General features: G+C 41.0%; 1 protein-coding gene across 1 annotated transcript; it reads left to right on the plus strand.

The window, feature by feature from the left end:
• The first annotated feature begins 1,061 nt into the window (after positions 1-1,061).
• Positions 1,062-18,872, plus strand: LOC142171847 (uncharacterized). Its single transcript, XM_075235551.1, has 4 exons — positions 1,062-1,435; positions 18,036-18,118; positions 18,248-18,386; positions 18,458-18,872. Exons 1-4 carry the CDS (start codon positions 1,062-1,064, stop codon positions 18,870-18,872), a joined length of 1,011 nt encoding a protein of 336 aa, XP_075091652.1.
• The last annotated feature ends 909 nt before the right edge of the window (positions 18,873-19,781 follow it).

Below are 19,781 nucleotides of genomic sequence, written 5' to 3' on the forward strand. Positions count from 1 at the left end.
GGTATTCGTTTAGTTTTGACAAACAAAATAGGCAAATATTTAGACATGGATTTGAACCCGTGAACAACACCTCACTTTGAACACTCTGGATCATTGGACTGTCTCACTCAATTATATTAAGGGTATTCCAAATGTAATATATAACCATATAAAGTAATATTGATCTATATACACAGTATAATATTTTAGCAAAGGATATTCGCTTGACCACCCTTGGCATAGGGTGGCTACGCCACTGCTTCATTTGCATTGGTACATCCGTAACAATAGGGTATTACAGGAGGATAAGTACCTATCCAAGTTCATTTAGCATAAGGAGAAAGTAGAGAAATTTTTAGAAACCACTATTGTTTAGTGGCTATTAACTTCTTATAGCTACTATATACATAATTACTTCCTGTAGCTACCTTTCAGTTGTTACGGTAATGTATTCGATGTATTCGTGCTACTATATTCATGAATACAGTAGCAAAAATCATCTAAAAAAAGGGCAGTCCAACTGTCAGTCGTTGTATTCACATGTATTCGTGCCATGTATTCCTAAATACAGTAACGACAATCAACGTAATAATAGGTCTCTCCGGTTGTTTAATAACGGAAAGCTGCTAATTTAACGTGATACACTCCTAATATAAATCAATTATAACATGCAACATTATTAATCCAATTAATGAGAATATTTATCACACGCTAAACACCAAAAAATAAAGCATTTTTCAGAGTTCCAGTCCCTCTTTTTTTCTGATACAGTTCAAGGTTTTTTTTCCTGATATTGTTTGAGGTTCTCCTCGGAATTGATACAAGTATCTACATAAATATTTTGTAATTCGATTTTCTAGATGGAAAGTTTAGCAGTGCTAATTCGTCATTCTGGCAAGTGGAACATAGAAAATTATTATGTCGATTATTCGATTGATGTGATATTGATAAAGGAGTATGGGTCGTCCAATGATTTGGTTGCTTCAATTTGAAAGCAACTTGGCATAGATTTGAGATCCAAGTCAATTAAAATTGAATATAAAGTGGAAGAAAATTGTACGGCTATAGAAATACACAACGACATGGGTTACATGGTGTATGTAGAGTTGAAAAAGGAGAACAGAGAATTCGGGATGTATCCATTGTGTATAACTACATTGGATAAAGAAATTGTAGATGGAGGAGGTTTATTTCAAAGATACCTAATGCAACTTGACGCAACCGATGGGGTGAATAAATTTGATACAGTCGATACACTTACACTTGTGTCTTTAAACTCAGGTGAACCAATTGAGATTTTCGAACCGGAAAGGGATTTGATTATTTCAAATACTAATCAAAAAGAGGTGATGGCTGGACAAGTATTTAAGGATAAGGCCACATTAAAGGCGGTGATGGAGCAATATGCAATTGCTGAAAGGTTTCAATTACGTGTTGATAGGTCAAATGCTATCAGGTTTGAGTGTTATTACTTACAACCTCTTCACCAATATGTTGTATTTAACTGTATGTATTTGTCACGACCCAATTTCATAATAGGTCGTGATGACGCCTAATGTCGCCGCTAGGCAAGCCAACTGTGAACTAGTCACGTGATTTCCTCTTTTAACAAATTATTTTCCAAGTAATTGAACTTTTGTTAATTTAAAAAGAATTTGAGAAATAACAGATCTAAAATAAATAACATGAGAGCAACTGTGTGCAACCATAGTCATAGAATAAAACCAAAACCGCAAGTCTACTAGTGTATGCCAAGACCTGGTGTCACAAGTATATGAGCATCTAGTAGAATATACAAAAGAATACTAGTCTATTGTCCGAAGTGAAATAGATAGAAAATTACAATTAAAAAAAAGAGACTCTGGCTGCTGCAGAACGGTCTCAGAAGGCAGCTCACCGTGAAGCCTCGAAGTGGTAATCAAGTGCGCGCGCCGGACTGATATCCAGATGCACCTGCCTCAGACCCTGCACATTTAAGTACAGAAGTGTAGCATGAGTACATAAACAACATGTACCCAGTAAGTATCCAGTCTAACGTCGAAGAAGTAGTGACGAGGGATCGACTTTGACACTTACTATGGGCTAACAATAATATGCCAAAATTTACAAATAAGCATGGATTTCGTGAATAATACTGAAAACTCAATAACAGGAAATAATGAATAATTCTTTCACAAGTACTAAGTCCTGAATTTATTTTCATCATTTAACAATTTATCTCTCAAGCCAATGAAGCAATATCAATTATAAATGATTCCAAAGATGTATCATGCGAAAATTATGTTGAGGTCGTACGGTTCGATCCAAGATAGATATTAAAACTGTGCACTGCCGAGGGTCAAACGACATGAACCATAGATGCATATATCTGCTACCGAGGTGTTCGGCCCACTCCACAAAGAAAAATACTTTAAAGAAAGAAAACTTCTCAATAACAGTCAAGGGTTCCATTCATAACTTAAATAAGTAAAATTTAACCTTTTAAAAATTCCTTTATAAGTTTCCAATCTAACTTAAGCAATTAAATTAACATTTAAGGGTGCAAACATCTCAAGTATAGCGTGATATGGGTCTTAGACTACCCGTACAATAGCATTATTAGCAGCTACGTATGAACTCTCGTTACCTCGTGCATACGTAGCCCCCCACAAATAGAAACACATGTTAATCAATTCACCTATGGGGATAATTCCCTCTTGAAAGGTTAGAAAAGAGACTTACCTCGTCTCAAAGCCTACTTTCCGGTCCAAGATTGTGCTTAAACCCTCAATTTGGTTCCGAACGACTCGAACCTAGTCAAATATTATATAAAATGATCAATACATGTTCAAAAGTTAATATCTTAACTATCAAAGTGATTTCCCAAGCCTATTTGAAAAATCCCTAATATTCACCCCCTTGCGCACGTGCCCAAATTTTGGAAATATTCGGAGAAAGTTGTTACCCATGACATTATGAACTCAAATATATGATTTTCATTAGGTTCCTTAACAAATTTCGTGGTTAAATCTCCTCTTTATCAAAATTTAGGTTTTCACCTAAACCCCAAGATTTTTCACTAATTTACATGTTATTGTAACGACCCGACCGGTCATTTTGAGCTTTAACACGTCGTTCAGCAGTTGGAGGCCTTGATTAGTTTCACTTTAGGTATTATGACTTGCGCGCGTGGTCGGAATTCAATTTCGGGAAGTTCGGAGTTGATTTGGAAAGAAAACTCTCATTTCAGAAGCTTTAAGTTGGAAGAATTGACTAAGGGTTGATTTTGAGTAAAAATCCTCAGAATGGGAATTTGAAGGTTCCAATAGGTTCGTATGATGATTTTGGACTTGGGCGTATATCTGTATCGGGTTTTGGATGACCCGGGAGCGTTTCGGCACCTATTGTGAAAAGTTGGTATTTTGGAAGGATTTCATAAATTTGGGTTAAAGTGTATTTTAATGTCATCGATGTCTGTTTGGGATTTCAAGTTTGGGAATAGCTCCGTATGGTGATTCTGGTATTGGGAGCGCGTCCGGATGTGGATTTGGAGGTCCGTAGGTCATTTCGGGGTCATTTGGCGAAAGTTAGAAATTAGAAGGTTTTTGAGAAGTTTAATCGGGAGTGGACTTTTTGATATCGGGGTCAGATTCTGATTCTGGAAGTTGGAGTAGGTCCGTAATGTCAAATTTGACTTGTGTGCAAAATTCGAGGTCAATCAGACGTGATTTGATAGGTTTCGGCAGCGATTGTAGAAGTTTGAAGCTTCAAAGTTCATTAGGTTTGAATTGGAGGGTGATTCGTAGTTTTGATGTTGTTTGACATGAATTGGAGGGTAATGTGCTTTGGGACATGTTGGTATATTTGGTTGAGGTCCCGAGGGCCTTGAGTGAATTCCGTATGGTTAACGGATCGAGTTTGGACTTGGAAGAAGTGTTGAGGCAACTGATATCTGGTGCAATCGCACCTGCGTGAAAAGGGCCGCAGGTGCGGCGATGTGGTCGTAGAAGCGACATTTGGACGGAGCTGGGATGGCTGCAGATGCGAGGATGTTTCCGCATCTGCGAGCCTGCAGATGCGAGGAAAGCTCCGCAGAAGCAGAATGCGAGCTGGCAGTTGGAGTCGCAGAAGCGGAATGTGAGCTGGCACCTGGAGTCGCAGAAGCGGAAGGTCTCCCCATGTCCGAGACCGTAGGCGCGCGTTTGGCATCGCAGGTGCGGAGCTGTGCTGGGAAGAGGGTATGCGCAGGTGCGAGGTTTTGGCCGCACCTGCGAGACCGCAGATGCAATGAAGCGGCCGCAGGTGCGATAGTCGAAGGAGGGTGATTTCTTCACATTGTGAGTTAAATACATGATTTTTATATGGATTCAAGCATGAAAATTTGTAGAAATTTGGGACTTTGAAGAAAAACCTAGAAATTGGTATTTTTGGATTTTGATCACGAAATTGGACATGGAATTTGGAATGAATTATATATTTGAGTTCGTGGGGTTATGGGTAATGTTTATCTTCGACAATTTTCGAAATCCGGGCATGTGGGCCCGAGGGTGATTTTTATCAACTTGTCGAGCGGAGTTGGAAATTGTTGTAAATTGAATTATAATGAGTATTAGAGTATATATTTATGGATTTGAACCTTTATTTACTAGTTTTGGAGCAATGGGCATTGATTTGAGTAGTTGGAAAGGCTTTGGAGCCGATTATGGAATTTCGGAGCGAGGTAAGTCTCCTTTCTAACCTTGTAAGAGGGAATTAACCCCATAGGTGAATCAAATTATTATGTGCTTCTATTTGTGAGGGCTACGAACGCACGAGGTGATGAGAGTTTGTGCGTAGCTACTATTATGCTTATGTCCGGGTAGTCTAGGACCCATATCATGTTGTACTTGCGATGTTTGTGCCCTACTTGTTAATTTAATTATCTAAAATATTTAAAAACTCGATAAAAGAATTGTAAAAAGGTTAAACTTCATTTACTTGACCGTTAAATGAGAATTTATAATTCTTGGAATATTTGCCCCTTAATAAATCTTGAATTGGTTGTTTAATGTGTTTTCTCTATTGTAAAGCGGGTCGAACGCCTCGGTAGCAGATAGAGGCGTCTATGGTTCGTGTCGTTCTACCCTCGGCAGTGCACGATTTAAATATTATGTTGGATCGGACCGTACGACCTCAGCATAATTTGCGCATGATAAATTTTTGGAACCAATTATAATTGATATTGCTTATTTGGCTTGAGATATAAATTGTTAAATGACGAGAATAAGTTTGGAAATATTTCCTATTAATAAAAGAATTGTCCACTCACTTCTTGTTATTGAGTTTACAGTTATTTCATACAATCCATGCTTAAGCATAATATCAGTATTTATTGTTAGCCCATAGTAAGTGTCGGAGTCGACCCCTCGCCACTACTTCTTCGAGGTTAGACGGGATACTTATTGGGTACGCGTTGATTTACGTACTCATACTACACTTGCTGCACATTTTTGTGTAGGTACATATATGTCTAGTGGCCTTGTGGGCGCAGAGGCATGGTTATTGCGGGGACTTGGGTGAGCTGCATTCTATACCCCGATCCGCAGCCAACAGAGTCTCCTTTAGAGTATTTATATATTTTTTTCCTCTCCAAATTTTTATTTCATACAGATGCCGTATTTTATTTTACTTCCTAGTTGATGCTCATGCACTTGTGACACCGGGTTTTGGGGTGATTATGGGTTGTTTGGTATTGAAATTGTGAAAATATTTTTATTTACTCTGTAAAGTCCATCTTTTATTATTAAATTGAAGGAAATCGTGATTTCAAATACTAAAATGAGTAACTAAGTTAATTAATTATTGTTGGCTTGCCGACAGTATTGTTAGGCGCCATCACGATCTATATAGGAATTTGGATCGTGACAGTTATAATCTACCCATAAACTATGTATTTAACTCACATTTGATAGGAATTACTTTCCTCAATTAGTTGATGAAAATCCCCTCTCTAACCAACTCCAAAATCGCCCCCAAAACGTGTAAGAAGTGGGCAAAATGCCTAAGTCCCGTATTTAAAACAACCTCACTGCCCAGCGAATCTCGCACTTGCGAGGCCACTGCAGTACCGCTTCTGCGAAGGAAATCTCGTAGGTGCGTTCCTCCCCCAGCTGGCCAGCGTTCGCATCTGCGGAGCTAGAGGCGCTCTTGTGACCTTCGACACGCGCCTGCGGACATAGCCACTTCTACGGTTTCCCCAATCGCACATGTGCGTTCGTAGGTGCGCAAACTTGCACGCATCTGCGGTCTATGGCCAAATGCTCCCAGTCGCTTCTGCGGCACGAACCACGCATTTGCGGTCTCGCAGGTGCGGTTACACCAAAACTGGTGCAACTAGTAGCCCTTTTTAGTTTCAAAATCAATACGTGCATCGTCCGAACTGCATCCGGGGCCCCGTCCAAATATACCAACAAGTTTGGAATCATAGAATGGACTCTCTCAAACTCTCGGAATATACAAAACAACATCAAAACTAAGAATCACACCCCAAACCAATTGAATCAAAATGTGAACTTCAAGTTCTTTAATTTACTCCCCAACGCGCCGAAACGTACTTAAACTATCCAGAATGACACCAAATTTTGCGTGCAAGTCTTAAATAATGTTATGGAACTATTCCCGATCTCAGAATTCCATTTGGACCTCGATAACACTAAAATCTACTTCAAACCAAATTTAAAGAACTTCAAAACCCTTCAAAGAACCAACTTTCACTATTAGGCGCCGAAATACTCCTAAGTCATCCAAAACTCGATCCGAACTATTGGAACCGTCAAATCCCGATTCCGAGGTCGTTTACTCAAAACGTTAACCGAAGTCAAACTTAGCCTTTTTAGCCAACCTTAAGGAACCAATTGTTATAGCCTTTTTAGCTCGAGCTAGTTTCGAGAGTTATAGCCCCGATCCCCTATTAACTGCTTCTCCCATATCTATTTCTACTATTGTGACTTGCCGTGAGGTTTCATTTTAGTTTTTGGAGTGTTTTGGGACACTTAGTCCCTAAACAAAAGCTTAAGCCATAAGATTTGGACCGTAGTCGGAACTGTGTGAAGACGACACCGGAATGGAGTTTCGTCGGTTTCGTTAGCTCCGTTAGGTGATTTTGAACTTAGGGGCGTGTCCGGATTGTATTTTGGAGGTTTGTAGATCATTTAGGCTTGAAATGGCGAAAGTCAAAGTTTTGGAGATTTTGACCGGTAGTGGACTTTTTGATATTGGGGTCGGATTCCGATTTCGGAAGTTGGGGTAGGTCCATAAGGTTGATTATGACTTGTGTGCAAAATTTGGGGTCAATCGGACGTGGTTTGATAGGTTTCGGCATCGGTTGTCGAATTTGGAAGTTTCAAGTTCTTTAAGTTTGAATCGGTGGACGATTCGTTATTTTAGCATTGTTTGATGTGGTATGAGGGCTAAACTAAGTTCGTATGGTATTTTAGGACTTGTTGGTATGTTTGGTTGAGGTACCGGGGACCTCGGGTTAATTTCGGATGGTTAACGGACCTTTTGAACTTAAGAGAAGATAGCAGATTTCTGGTGTTTTTGTTGCAGACATTTCTTCATCGCGTTTGCGAGAGAGGTCTCGCGATCGTGTAAGGCATCGGAGAGGCTAGATGAAGTTGTTCTTCGCGTTTGCGAATATTTAGACGTAATCGCGTAGGTTGGTCAGGTTGTGCATTGCGAACGCGTGGGCTAGGTCGCATTCGCGAAGAGGAAGTAAAGCAGTAGTGGAATTCAAGTGTTGTTTTTCGCAAACGCGTAGGGTTGTTTGCGATCGCGTAAGTATGAAACCCAGTGAATCGCGTTCGCGTTGTGTTTTCCGCGTTCGCGTAGGGTTAAATTCTGGGGCGACGAAGTTATGCTTCGCGATCGCGAGGCTATTTCCGCGATTGCGATTAAGGAATCACTGGGCAGTATTAAACATTTAAAAACGAGGGTTTGGCCATTTTTATCAAAACATGAGTTTGGGAGCTCGGATTAGGATGAGATTTTGGGGGATTTTCAGAGACATCGATTGGGTAATGATTCTACACACTATTTTGGTTATATCCCACTAATGTATCATTAATTTCATCTTTAATTTCGGTTTTTGGGGTTGAAATTTTGGAAAAATTGGGAGAAGTTCTTCAACTAAGATTTCGAGTTTTGAAAAAGGATTCGTGGTCGGATTTGAGTAATTGTTATATGGTTGGACTCGTGAGTGAATGGGTGTTCATATTTTATGACTTTTACCCGATTCCGAGATGTGGGCCCGGGGAGGCTTTTTGGGGTGATTTCCTAATTTCTTGCTTTAGCTTAGATTTCATTAACTAGATTAGTTTCTTATAGCTATATTTATGATATGTAATTGATTTTGGCTAGATTTGGGCCATTCGGAGCCGGATATGCGTGGTAAGAGCATTGCTACCGACTGATTTAGCTTGGTTAGAGGTAAGTGGCTTGTCTAACCTTGTATGGGGGGAATTTCCTTAGGATTTGGTATTGATTTTACTATGTGAGCGCCGTGTACGCGAGGTGACGAGTGCGTACACGGGCTATTTGTTGAAAAACCTGATTTTTACTGAGAAATTCCCAGTTTACACCTTTAATTGAATATACTAGCATGCGTAGTTACCCTGTTAGCTTAGAATAACATGTCTACGTGCCTTATTTGCTTAATTGAACTCTTTGCAGCATGCCTATTGAATTCCTGCTTCTTTCCCAACTTGTACTTAGTCTAGACTGTAGATTCTCTTGTTGTACTTGTCATTTGCAATTGATTGTGCTGTGTATTTACTTTGGGACTATGGGACGGTATCCAGGGAGATCCCCCTGCATATATACTTTTGGGACTACGGGACGGCATCTCAGGAGATCCCCATGTCGATTAATTCCGTGCACTGTTATGTTATTTCACTGTGCTTTCCTCTGTTGAACTTTAGTCTCTTATTATACTGCTTATTCTACTGAATTTATTATTATACACCAATGGGCCTGACCTGACCTCGTCACTACTCGAACGAGGTTAGGCTCGACACTTACTGGGTACCGATTGTGGTGTACTCATACTACTCTTCTGCACATATTTTGTGTGCAGATTCAATTGCTCATTATCAGTCGTAGTATCCGTGAGTTCGAGGCAGCTGTTGGAGACTTCAAGGTATATCTGCCGCGTCCGCAGACCTCGGAGTCCCCTTTTATTCTTCCCCGTGTCAAACACTTCTTCTGTATTTTTTTTTGCTAGACTTCGGTGTATAGAGATGGTATTTATTTTATATCTTGTGACTCATGACATTTCGGGTTTTGGGAAGGATGTGCAAATAGAGTTTGGTTATTGTACATGTCAAGCAGCATCGTTCTTTTGATTTATTCAGTATTTATTGCAGTTAGAAGTTAAACTTGTTTTCTTTCGATATTGGTATTTTCTGTGAATTGTTAGGCTTACCTAGTCGTAGAGACTAGGTGGCGTCATGATGTGGTTTGGAGGGATGTTTGGGTCATGACAAGTTGGTATCAGAGCTCTAGGTTCATAGGATTCGTGAGTCACAAGTCAATTTATTAGAGTCTCACGGATCTGTACGGAGACGTTCGTACTCATCTTCGAGAGACGATGGAACTGTTAGAAACAATCATACCTCTTTTGATTCCTTATCGTGCGAGTTATTGGCATCAAATTCTAAACTTCTCTATTCTATTCTTTCTCACAGATGGTGAGGACCCGTATTGGGAGATCTGACGACCAGGCACTCGCGCCCCCTGATAGAGCCGCCAGAGGCCGGGGCCGGGGCCGGGGTAGAGGACAACCTTGCGGTGGAGCCAGAGCACCTGCACGAGCTGCGATAGAGGAGCCCCCAGCAGCCCAGCTGGAGGGAAGGCACCGGAGGTTCCTATTGCTGCACCAACCCTCCAGGAGACTCTAGCCCAGTTCATGAGCATGTTCAACATCTTAGCTCAGGCTGGATTGATTCCACTAGCTCCCGCCACATCTCAGGCTGGGGCAAGGGCACAGACTCCCACAGCCCACACTCCTGAGAAGAGGGTCCAGGTTGATCAGGCCCCAGAGTTCATTCCTATGCCGTCGGTAGCCCCGGTTCAGCATGAGACTAGGACAACCAGCTTCTGAGGCGGAGCAGCTCAGACTTGAGAGGTACAAGAAGTACCACCCACCTACCTTCAGCGGATTGGCTATAGATGATGCTCAGGGTTTTCTGGAGGAATGTCATCGTATTCTCCGTACTATGGGCGTAGCAGAGACGAGCGGGGTTTCTTTTACTACATTCCAGCTTAGAGGAGCAGCCTAACAGTGGTGGCGTGCTTATGAGTTGAGTAGTCTGGCTGAGGTAGCTTCATTTACATGCACTCAGTTCTCGGACATGTTTTTGAGAGAGTATGTCCCTCAGAGCCTTAGGGACTTATGGCGCGCAGAGTTTGAGCAGCTGCGCCAGAATGCTACGATTGTGTCAGAGTATGCACACTGCTTCAGTGATTTGGCCCGACATGCACCGGCCTTGGTTGCCACAGTTCGAGAGAGGGTTCGACGGTTTATTGGGGGACTCCACCCCAGTATCCGGATTAGTATGGCCAGGGAGTTGGAGGTGGATATCCCTTATCAGCAGGTTGTGAGTATTGCCAGGAGATTGGAGGGCATGCTTGCCCAGGATCGAGATGAAATAGAGGCCAATAGGTCTCGAGAGACTGGTTCTTATTCTGGATCTCGTTCCCCAGCAGCTCACCATGGTAGGGGTCATGTAAGTCACCTCATTCATTCAGCTCTTCCAGTAGCCATGAACCTTATTACGCACCGCCAGTATCTAGTGTACCTCCTACTCGGGGTGCTTTTAGAGCCAATCTAGCAGACCTAGCCTGAGTTAGTCGCAGCAGTAACACTCTTCGAGGGGTTTCTTTGAGTGTGGCGACACCCGCCATATGGTGAGGGATTGCCCCAGACTTAGGAGGGTTGCACCTCCACAGACTTCTCAGCCACCACGTGCTCCACTAGGTCCTCAGGCCATGATTCTAGCAGCAGCTACCGCCCCACCTGCTCAGTCAGCTTGAGGTGGAGGTTGGGGAGGTCGAGGTTGCCCTAGAAGGGGAGGCCAGGCCAGGTATTATGCTCTGACGGATCGTACAGAGGCAGTTTATTCTGACTCTGTCATTACCGATATTGTTCCAGTCTGTCATAGAGATGCGTCAGTATTATTTGACCCAGGCTCTACGTATTCATATGTGTCCTTTTATTTTGCACTACATTTGGGCGTATCTCAGGATTCTTTGAGTTCCCCTGTTTATGTGTACACTCCTGTGGGAGATTCTCTTATTGTGGACTGCGCGTATTAGTCGTGTTTGGTTGCTCTTAGTGGTTTTGAGACCAGAGCCGATTTATTATTGCTCAATATGGTAGACTTTGATGTTATTTTGGGCATGGACTGGTTGTCACCCCATTATGCTATTCTTGATTATCACGCTAAGACTGTGACGCTGGCTATGTCTGGTTTACCGTGATTAGAGTGGAGAGGTACCATAGAGTATACTCCCAGCAGAGTTATTTCATTTCTTAAAGCTCAACGAATGGTTGAGAAGGGGTGTGGCGTGTATCTAGCTTATGTGAAAGATGTCAGTATTGATACCCCTACAATTGAGTCAGTTCCAGTAGTGAGGGACTTTCTAGATGTGTTCCCAGCTGATCTTCCGGGCATGCCACCCGACAGAGATATTGATTTTGGCATTGATTTGTTGTCGGGCACTCAGCCCATCTCTATTCCTCCATATCGTATGGCTCCTCCTGAGTTGAAGGAGTTGAATGAGCAGTTGCAGGAGTTGCTTGATAAGGGTTTCATCATGCCCAGTGTATCACCTTGGATGCTCCGATCTTGTTTGTAAAGAAGAAGGATGGTTCTATGCGTATGTGTATTGATTATCGCCAGCTGAACAAAGTTACAGTGAAGAACAGGTATCCATTGCCTCGTATTGATGACTTATTTAATCAGTTACAGGGTGCCAGAATGTTCTCCAAGATTGACTTACGTTCAGGCTATCATCAGTTAAAGGTTCGGAAGCCAAATATCTCGAAGACTGCTTTCAGGACCCGATATGGTCACTATGAGTTTCTTGTTATGTCTTTTGGGTTGACCAACTCCCCAGCAACCTTTATGCATTTGATGCACAATGTATTCCAGCCTTATCTTAACTCCTTCATCATTATGTTTATTGACGACACTCTGGTTTACTCCCGGACTGGGGAGGATCATGAGCAGCACCTGAGGACTGTGCTTCAGACTTTGAGAGAAAAGAGGTTGTATGCAAAATTTTCTAAGTGTGAGTTTTGGCTAGACTCAGTGGAATTTTTGGGCCATGTAGAATCGAGTGATGGGATCAAGGTGGATCTGAAGAAAGTGGAAGCGGTGCAGAGCTGGCCTAGACCGTCATCAGCTACATAGATCAGCAGTTTTCTTAGGTTGGCGGGGTATTACCGTTATTTTATTGAGGGATTCTCATCTATTGCAGCACCTATGACTAGGCTGACCCAGAAGGGTGCTCCGTCCAGGTGGACAGAGGAGTGTGAGGAGAGCTTTCAGAAGCTCAAGACAGCTTTGACTACAGCCCTAGTTTTGGTATTGCCTATAGGTTCGGGGTCCTACACAGTATATTGTGACATGTCGCGGATTGGACTTGACGCGGTATTAATGCAGGACGGTAGGGTGATTGCCTATGCGTCCAGACAGCTGAAGGTGCATAAGAAAAACTATCATGTCCACGACCTTGAGTTAGAAGCTATTGTTCATGCCCTGAAGATTTGGCGTCACTATTTGTACGGTGTTCCTTGTGAGATTTACACTGATCATCGGAGTTTGCAACATCTGTTCAAGTAAAAGGATCTTAATTTGCGCCAGCGGAGGTGGTTGGAGCTACTTAAGGATTATGATATCACCATTTTGTACCACCCGGGGAAGGCCAATGTGGTGGCCGATGCTTTGAGTCACCGGGTAGAGAGTTTGGGGAGTTTAGCAAATCTTCTAGCAGTAGAGAGACCCTTAGCATTGGATGTTCAGGCCTTATCCAGCCAGTTTGTGAGATTGGATATTTCTGAGCCGAGTCGAGTATTGGCTTGTGTGGTCTCTCGGTCTTCTCTTTATGATCGTATCATGGAGCGTCAATATGATGACCCCCTCCTGCTTGTCCTTAAGGACACAGTTCAGGACGGTGATGCTAAGGAGGTCACTATTGGGGATAATGGCGTATTGAGGATGCAGGGTAGGCTATGTGTGCCTAATGTAGATGGTTTGCGTGAACTGATTCTTCAGGAGGCTCAAAGCTCGCGGTACTCCATTCATCTGGGTGCCGCGAAGATGTATAAGGACTTGAGGCAGCATTAATGGTGGAGGAGAATGAAGAAGGACATAGTGGAGTATGTGGCTCGGTGGGTTGCTTCAAAAGTTAGAGATCCGGAGTGGAAATGGGAGCGGATCACTATGGATTTCATTGTTGGACTCCCACGGACTCAGCGGAGGTTTGATGCAATTTGGGTGATTGTGGATAGGCTGACCAAGTCAGATCATTTCATTCATATGATGACTACTTATTCTTCCGAGCAGCTGGCTCGAATTTACATCCGCGAGATCGTTCGGCTTCATGGCATACTGGTATCTATCATCCCTGATCGGGTTACGCAGTTTACATCACAGTTCTGGAAGGCTGTACAGCAGGAGTTGGGTACTCGGGTTGAGTTGAGCATAACATTTCACCCTCAGATGGACGGACAGTCTGAGTGCAATATTCAGATACTGGAGGATATGCTCCACGCTTGTGTGATAGATTTTGGGGGTGCTTGGGACCAGTTCTTGCCACTTGCGAAATTTGCCTACAACAACAGTTATCAGTCGAGCATTCATATGGCACCGTATGAGGCTCTGTATGGTAGGCGGTGTCGGCCTCTAGTAGGCTGGTTCGAGCCAGACGATGCCAGATTATTGGGTACAGACTTTGTCCAGGATGCCTTGGATAAGGTGAAGGTGATTCAGGATCGAATTCGCACAGCCCAGTCCAGACAGAAGAGTTATGCGGATCGGAGGGTTCGCGATGTAGCATTCATGGTTTGAGAGCTGGTCTTGCTCTGGGTTTCACCTATGAAGGGCGTTATGAGGTTCGGGAAGAAGGGCAAGCTGAGCCCACAGTTTATCGGCCCATTTCAGGTGTTGAGACGTGTTGGGGAGGTTTCTTATGAGCTTGCCTTGCCTCCCAGTCTTGCAGGGATCCACCCAGTATTTCATGTTTCTATGCTTCGGAAGTATCACGGTGATCCAGCTCATGTGTTGGATTTCAGCTCAGTCCAGTTGGACAAGGATCTATCTTATGTCGAGGAGCTAGTGGCTATTTTCGACAAGTAGGTTCAAAAGCTGAGTTCAAAGAACATTGTTTCTGTGAAGATTCATTAGAGGGGTCAGCCGGTCGAGGAGGCGATTTGGGAGACCGATCATGTTATGTGCAGCCGTTATCCTTATCTTTTCACCACTTCAAGTATATCTTTATGTTCGTTTGAGGACGAATGATTGTTTTAAGAGGGGAAGGATGTAACAACCCGGCCGGTCATTTCAAGAGTTATAGCCCCGATCCCCTATTAACTGCTTCTCCCATATCTATCTCTGCTGTTATGACTTGCCGAGAGGTTTTGTTTTGGTTTTTGGAGTGTTTTAGGACACTTAGTCCCCAAACGGAAGCTTAAGCCTTAGGATTTGGACCGTAGTCGGAACTGTGTGAAGATGACTCCGGAATGGAGTTATGTTGGTTTCGTTAGTTCCGTTAGGTATTTTAGACTTAGGGGCGTGTACGGATTGTGTTTTGGAGGTCTGTAGCTCATTTAAGCTTGAAATGGCGAAAGTCAAAGTTTTGGAGATTTTGACCGGTAGTGGACTTTTTGATATCGAGGTCGGATTTCGATTACAGAAGTTGGAGTAGGTTCGTAAGGTTGATTATGATTTGTGTGCAAAATTTGGGGTCAATCGGACGTGGTGTGATAGGTTTCGGCATCGGTTGTTGAATTTGGAAGTTTTAAGTTCTTTAAGTTTGAATCGGTGGATGATTCGTTATTTTAGCATTGTTTGATATGGTTTGAGGGCTAAACTAAGTTTGTATGGTATTTTAGGACTTGTTGGTATGTTTGGTTGAGGTCATGGGGGCCTCGGGTTGATTTCGGATGGTTAACAGACCTTTTGAACTTAAGAGAAGATAGCAGATTTCTAGTGTTTTTGTTGCAGATATTTCTTCATCGCGTTCGCGAGAGAGGTCTCGCGATCGCGTAAGGCATCGGAGAGGCCAGCTGAAGTTGTTCTTCATGTTCGCGAATCTGTGGATGCGATCGCGTAGGTTGGTCAGGATGTGCATCGCGAAAGCGTGGGCTAGGCCGCGTTCGCAAAGCGGACGTAAAGCAGTAGTGGAATTCAAGTGTTGTTCTTCGCGAACACGTGGGGTTGTTCGCGATCACGTAAGTATGAGAGCCAGTGAATCGCGTTCGCATAGGGTTAAATTCTGGGACAACGAAGTTGTGCTTCGCGATCGCGAAGCTATTTCCGCGATTGCTATTAAGGAATCACTAGGCAGTATTAAACATTTCAAAAATGAGGGTTTGGCCATTTTTATCAAAACATGAGTTTGGGAGCTCAGATTTGGACGAGATTTTGGGGGATTTTCAGAGACATCGATTGGGTAATGATTCTACATTCTATTTTGGTTATATCCCACTAATGTATCATTAAGTTCATCTTTAATTTCGGATTTTGGGGTTGAATTTTGGGGGAAATGGGAAGAAGTTCTTCAACTAAGATTTCGAGTTTTGAAAAGGGATTCGTGGTCGGATTTGAGTAATTGTTATATGGTTGGATTCGTGAGTGAATGGGTGTTCATATTTTGTGACTTTTACCCGATTCTGAGATGTGGGCCCGGGGAGGCTTTTTGGGGCGATTTCCTAATTTCTTGCTTTATCTTAGATTTCATTGACTAGATTAGTTTTTTATAGCTATATTTATGGTATGTAATTGATTTTGGCTAGATTTGGGCCATTCGGAGCCGGATATGCGTGGGAAGAGCATTGCTACCGACTGATTTAGCTTGGTTCGAGGTAAGTGGCTTGTCTAACCTTGTGTGGGGGAAATCTCCTTAGGATTTAGTATTGATTTTACAATGTGAGCGCCGTGTACGCGAGGTGACGAGTGCGTACACGGGCTATTTGTTGAAAAACCTGATTTTTACTAAGAAATTCCCTGTTTACACCTTTAATTGAATATACGAGCATGCGTAGTTACCCTGTTAGCCTAGAATAACATGTCTACGTGCCTTATTTGCTTAATTGAACTCTTTGCAGCATGTCTATTGAATTCTTGCTTCTTTCCCAACTTGTACTTAGTCTAGACTGTAGATTCTCTTGTTGTACTTGTCGTTTGTAATTGATTGCGCTGTGTATTTACTTTGGGACTACGGGACGGTATCCAGGGAGATCCCCCTGCATATGTACTTTTGGGACTACGGTACGGCATCCCAGGAGATCCCCATGTCGCTTAATTCCATGCACTGTTATGTTAATTCAATGTGCTTTCCTTTGTTAAACTTTAGTCTCTTATTATACTACTTATTCTCCTGATTATTTATTATATACCAGTGGGCTTGACCTGACCTCGTCACTACTCGACCGAGGTTAGGCTCGGCACTTATTGGGTACCAATTGTGGTGTACTCATGCTACTCTTATGCACATGTTTTGTGTGCAGATTCAGATGCTCATTATCAGCCGCAGTATCCGTGAGTTCGATGCAACTGTTGGAGACTTCAAAGTATATTTGCCGCGTCCGCAGACTCGGAGTCCCCTTCTATTCTTCCTCGTGTCAAACACTTCTTCTATATTTGCTTTTTTGCTAGTCTTCGGTGTATAGAGTTGGTATTTACTTTTATATCTTGTGACTCATGATATTCCGGGTTTTGGAAAGGCTGTGCAAGTATAGTTTGGTTATTGTATATGCCGAGCGGCATCGTTCTTTTGATTTATTCAGTATCTATTGCAGTTAGAAGTCAAACTTGGTTTCTTTCGATATTGGTAGTTTCTGTGAATTGTTAGGCTTACCTAGTCGTAGATACTAGGTGCCGTCACGACGTAGTTCGGAGGGATGTTTGGGTCGTGACAATATTATTATACAGCATATATTATGTTGTATTCATAATACATGCTTTCTTTCATGATATGTTTCTGTATCAGTATTTTTAATTGAATGTGCTGAAACAGTTATACGTTCGTGAACTATTTATATTAATGTGTTCATAATACATTGTTGTATACAAATGTATTCAACATTTTTTTTATGGTGTATTCATGTAACATACTTTGTATTTCATTGTATGTTTCTTTCAAAACTTTGTTGAAAAATTAAATTGTTGTGTGTCTATGGTTTGAAGACACTTAGCCGAATCAACTGTAGGAGTACATCATTTCCTGTTTCTAAAATATTCATAATCTCACATTTATATAACAATATTTAACATTAACCTGCTGTGATCTGTATATATTTTATCCATACATAACCAATTGTATTTATAGCACAAATGTATTTGCAGCTATACCTTATTATGTATTTCGTAGGATTGTGAATGGAAATTTAAGGCTTTTAGTATTAACAAATCACAAATGTTTAAAGTAAGGGAGTTTAATGATAAGCATACATGTCCGTTGAAGGATAATGTGTATGAGCAATGTCAAGCAACCAGTAGGTTGATTGGGGGAATGATTAGGTCCTAGTTTACTAATCATAAGAGAAAATACATGCCAAAGGATATAATTGATGATGTAAAATCGGACTTAAGTGTAGATGTTAGTTACATGTTGGCGTGGCGCGCTAGAGAAAAGGCAGTGAATTTTCTGAGGGGTGAACCGGATGATTCATACAATAAATTACCAGGGTACTTATATACACTGGATATGACTTATCCTGGTTCACATATTAAAATGGAAAAATCTCCTAAAAATGAGTTCATGTATTTGTATATATCGTTGTATGCTTTTATAAAGAGGTTTGATCATTGTAGACTCACCATCGTTGTGGATGGCAGCCACCTAAAGTCAGCATACACAGGGACATTCGTCTCGGCTAGCACGTTGGATGGTGCAGGTTAGTCAGCTAAAAATAATACATACAAGTTAGATTAACATAAAAATGCTATTTTGATTTTTTAATACAGTTGTAATGATATTTTTTATCTTTATGATATTGTTTATACATGACATATATTGCCACTAGCATATGGTGTAGTTGATTCAGAGAATGATGTTGCTTGGTTGTGGTTCTTTGAGCAATTTAAGGTAGCTTATGGTGAGCGGGAAAACATGTACATTGTTTCAGATAGGAATGAGAGCATCATCAAATCTTTATCCAGAGTGTATCCTAACGTACCCAATTTTGCTTGTATATGGCATCTATGGAACACCGTATATAAAAATTCAAAAATAGTCATGAGAAGTTGAGCGAGGTATACTTTTCAATGGAAAAAGTATACACCAAGGATGAATTTGATAGTCTAATAGAAAAGATGCAGAAGATAGATATTCGGGTGAAAGATTACTTGGAATTAGCTGGATACAAAAAGTGGGCTAATTCTTATGCACCTGTTAACCAGGGATGGACTATGACGTCAAATATTGCTGAGTCAATCAATTCGGCACTTGTATCACCAAGAGAATTGCCAATATATGACTTCCTAGAAGAAGTTAGGAAGATGTTTGGACGTTGGAATTGCAGCAATCGAAAAGAAGCTTCACACACCTATACAACGATTGGCAAAATATATCAGGAGATTCTTACATTGCATGAGGCATTGTCTACACATATGTCTGTAAGTTTTGTTTGCTATAATTACTTGCATTGATAAAATTAAGATATATGAATACATCATGTATTTATGCCGGATACAACCTGTAATAGTAACCTACTGCCTGCATATTTTATAATAAACTTTGTGCTTGTATTCTGTTGTATCTAACAGTTGTATTCAATGTATTCAAGTTTATTTTGTATTCACAGTATTTCATTTATTCTTAATACATGGTATTACTGCTGTATTGAATTTCATTGGTTTTATTTAGGGGTGTATAAAGAAAACCGATAAACCGTACCAAACCGATAATCCGAGTCAAACCGAAAAAAAATTCGATGTGGTTTGGTTTGATTTGGTTTAGTAATAAAAAATAAAACCCGACTATAATTGGTTTGGTTTGGTTTTAACTAAAAAAAGGTCAAACCAAAATCAAACCAACCCGATAGTACATTTACATAATTTTTAAAAATATTTTATACATATAAATATTTCTTGTAATGTAATTTATAAATATTTCTTAAATTTTTTTACAGTTTTATCTTTTAATTATTTCAAGTTTAGACTTAATATTCTTGAATGGTAAATAAATTTTATAGCCCATAAATGTCGTAACTCAAACAAATTTCAAATCAATACTAATGCTAACAAAACAAATTCAATTCAATACTAGGAATGGCGATGGTGTTGGATAATTATTTTAGTTTTACATTGGTTTATAATGAAAATGCATAACTTAATTTATCTTTTTCTTTATTGCTTAGTTATGTAATTAATATTAGTATTTATTAGCTATACTTATTTTAGCATGACCTATATAGTATTTTTAGATTATGTTAATTTTTATTATGGCTTATTAATTAGCAATATTTATTTTATGTAATTTTATTATTTATCTTTGTTATTGAATATTTTAGTGTAATGCTATGACTTATCTTATATTATTGTGTTAGTTTCTTGGAA

Source organism: Nicotiana tabacum, chromosome 17, assembly GCF_000715075.1.
Source record: "Nicotiana tabacum cultivar K326 chromosome 17, ASM71507v2, whole genome shotgun sequence".
Classification (NCBI taxonomy): Eukaryota; Viridiplantae; Streptophyta; class Magnoliopsida; order Solanales; family Solanaceae; genus Nicotiana; species Nicotiana tabacum.

Coding starts and splice junctions, on each gene's coding strand:
- LOC142171847 (XM_075235551.1), top strand. CDS start 1,062: ATGGGTTACATGGTGTATGTAGAGTTGAAAAAGGAGAACAGAGAATTC. Junction 1,436..18,035: donor GATAGGTCAAATGCTATCAG/GTTTGAGTGTTA, acceptor TGATCATTGTAG/ACTCACCATCGTTGTGGATG. Junction 18,387..18,457: donor ATCAAATCTTTATCCAGAGT/GTATCCTAACGT, acceptor ATTCAAAAATAG/TCATGAGAAGTTGAGCGAGG.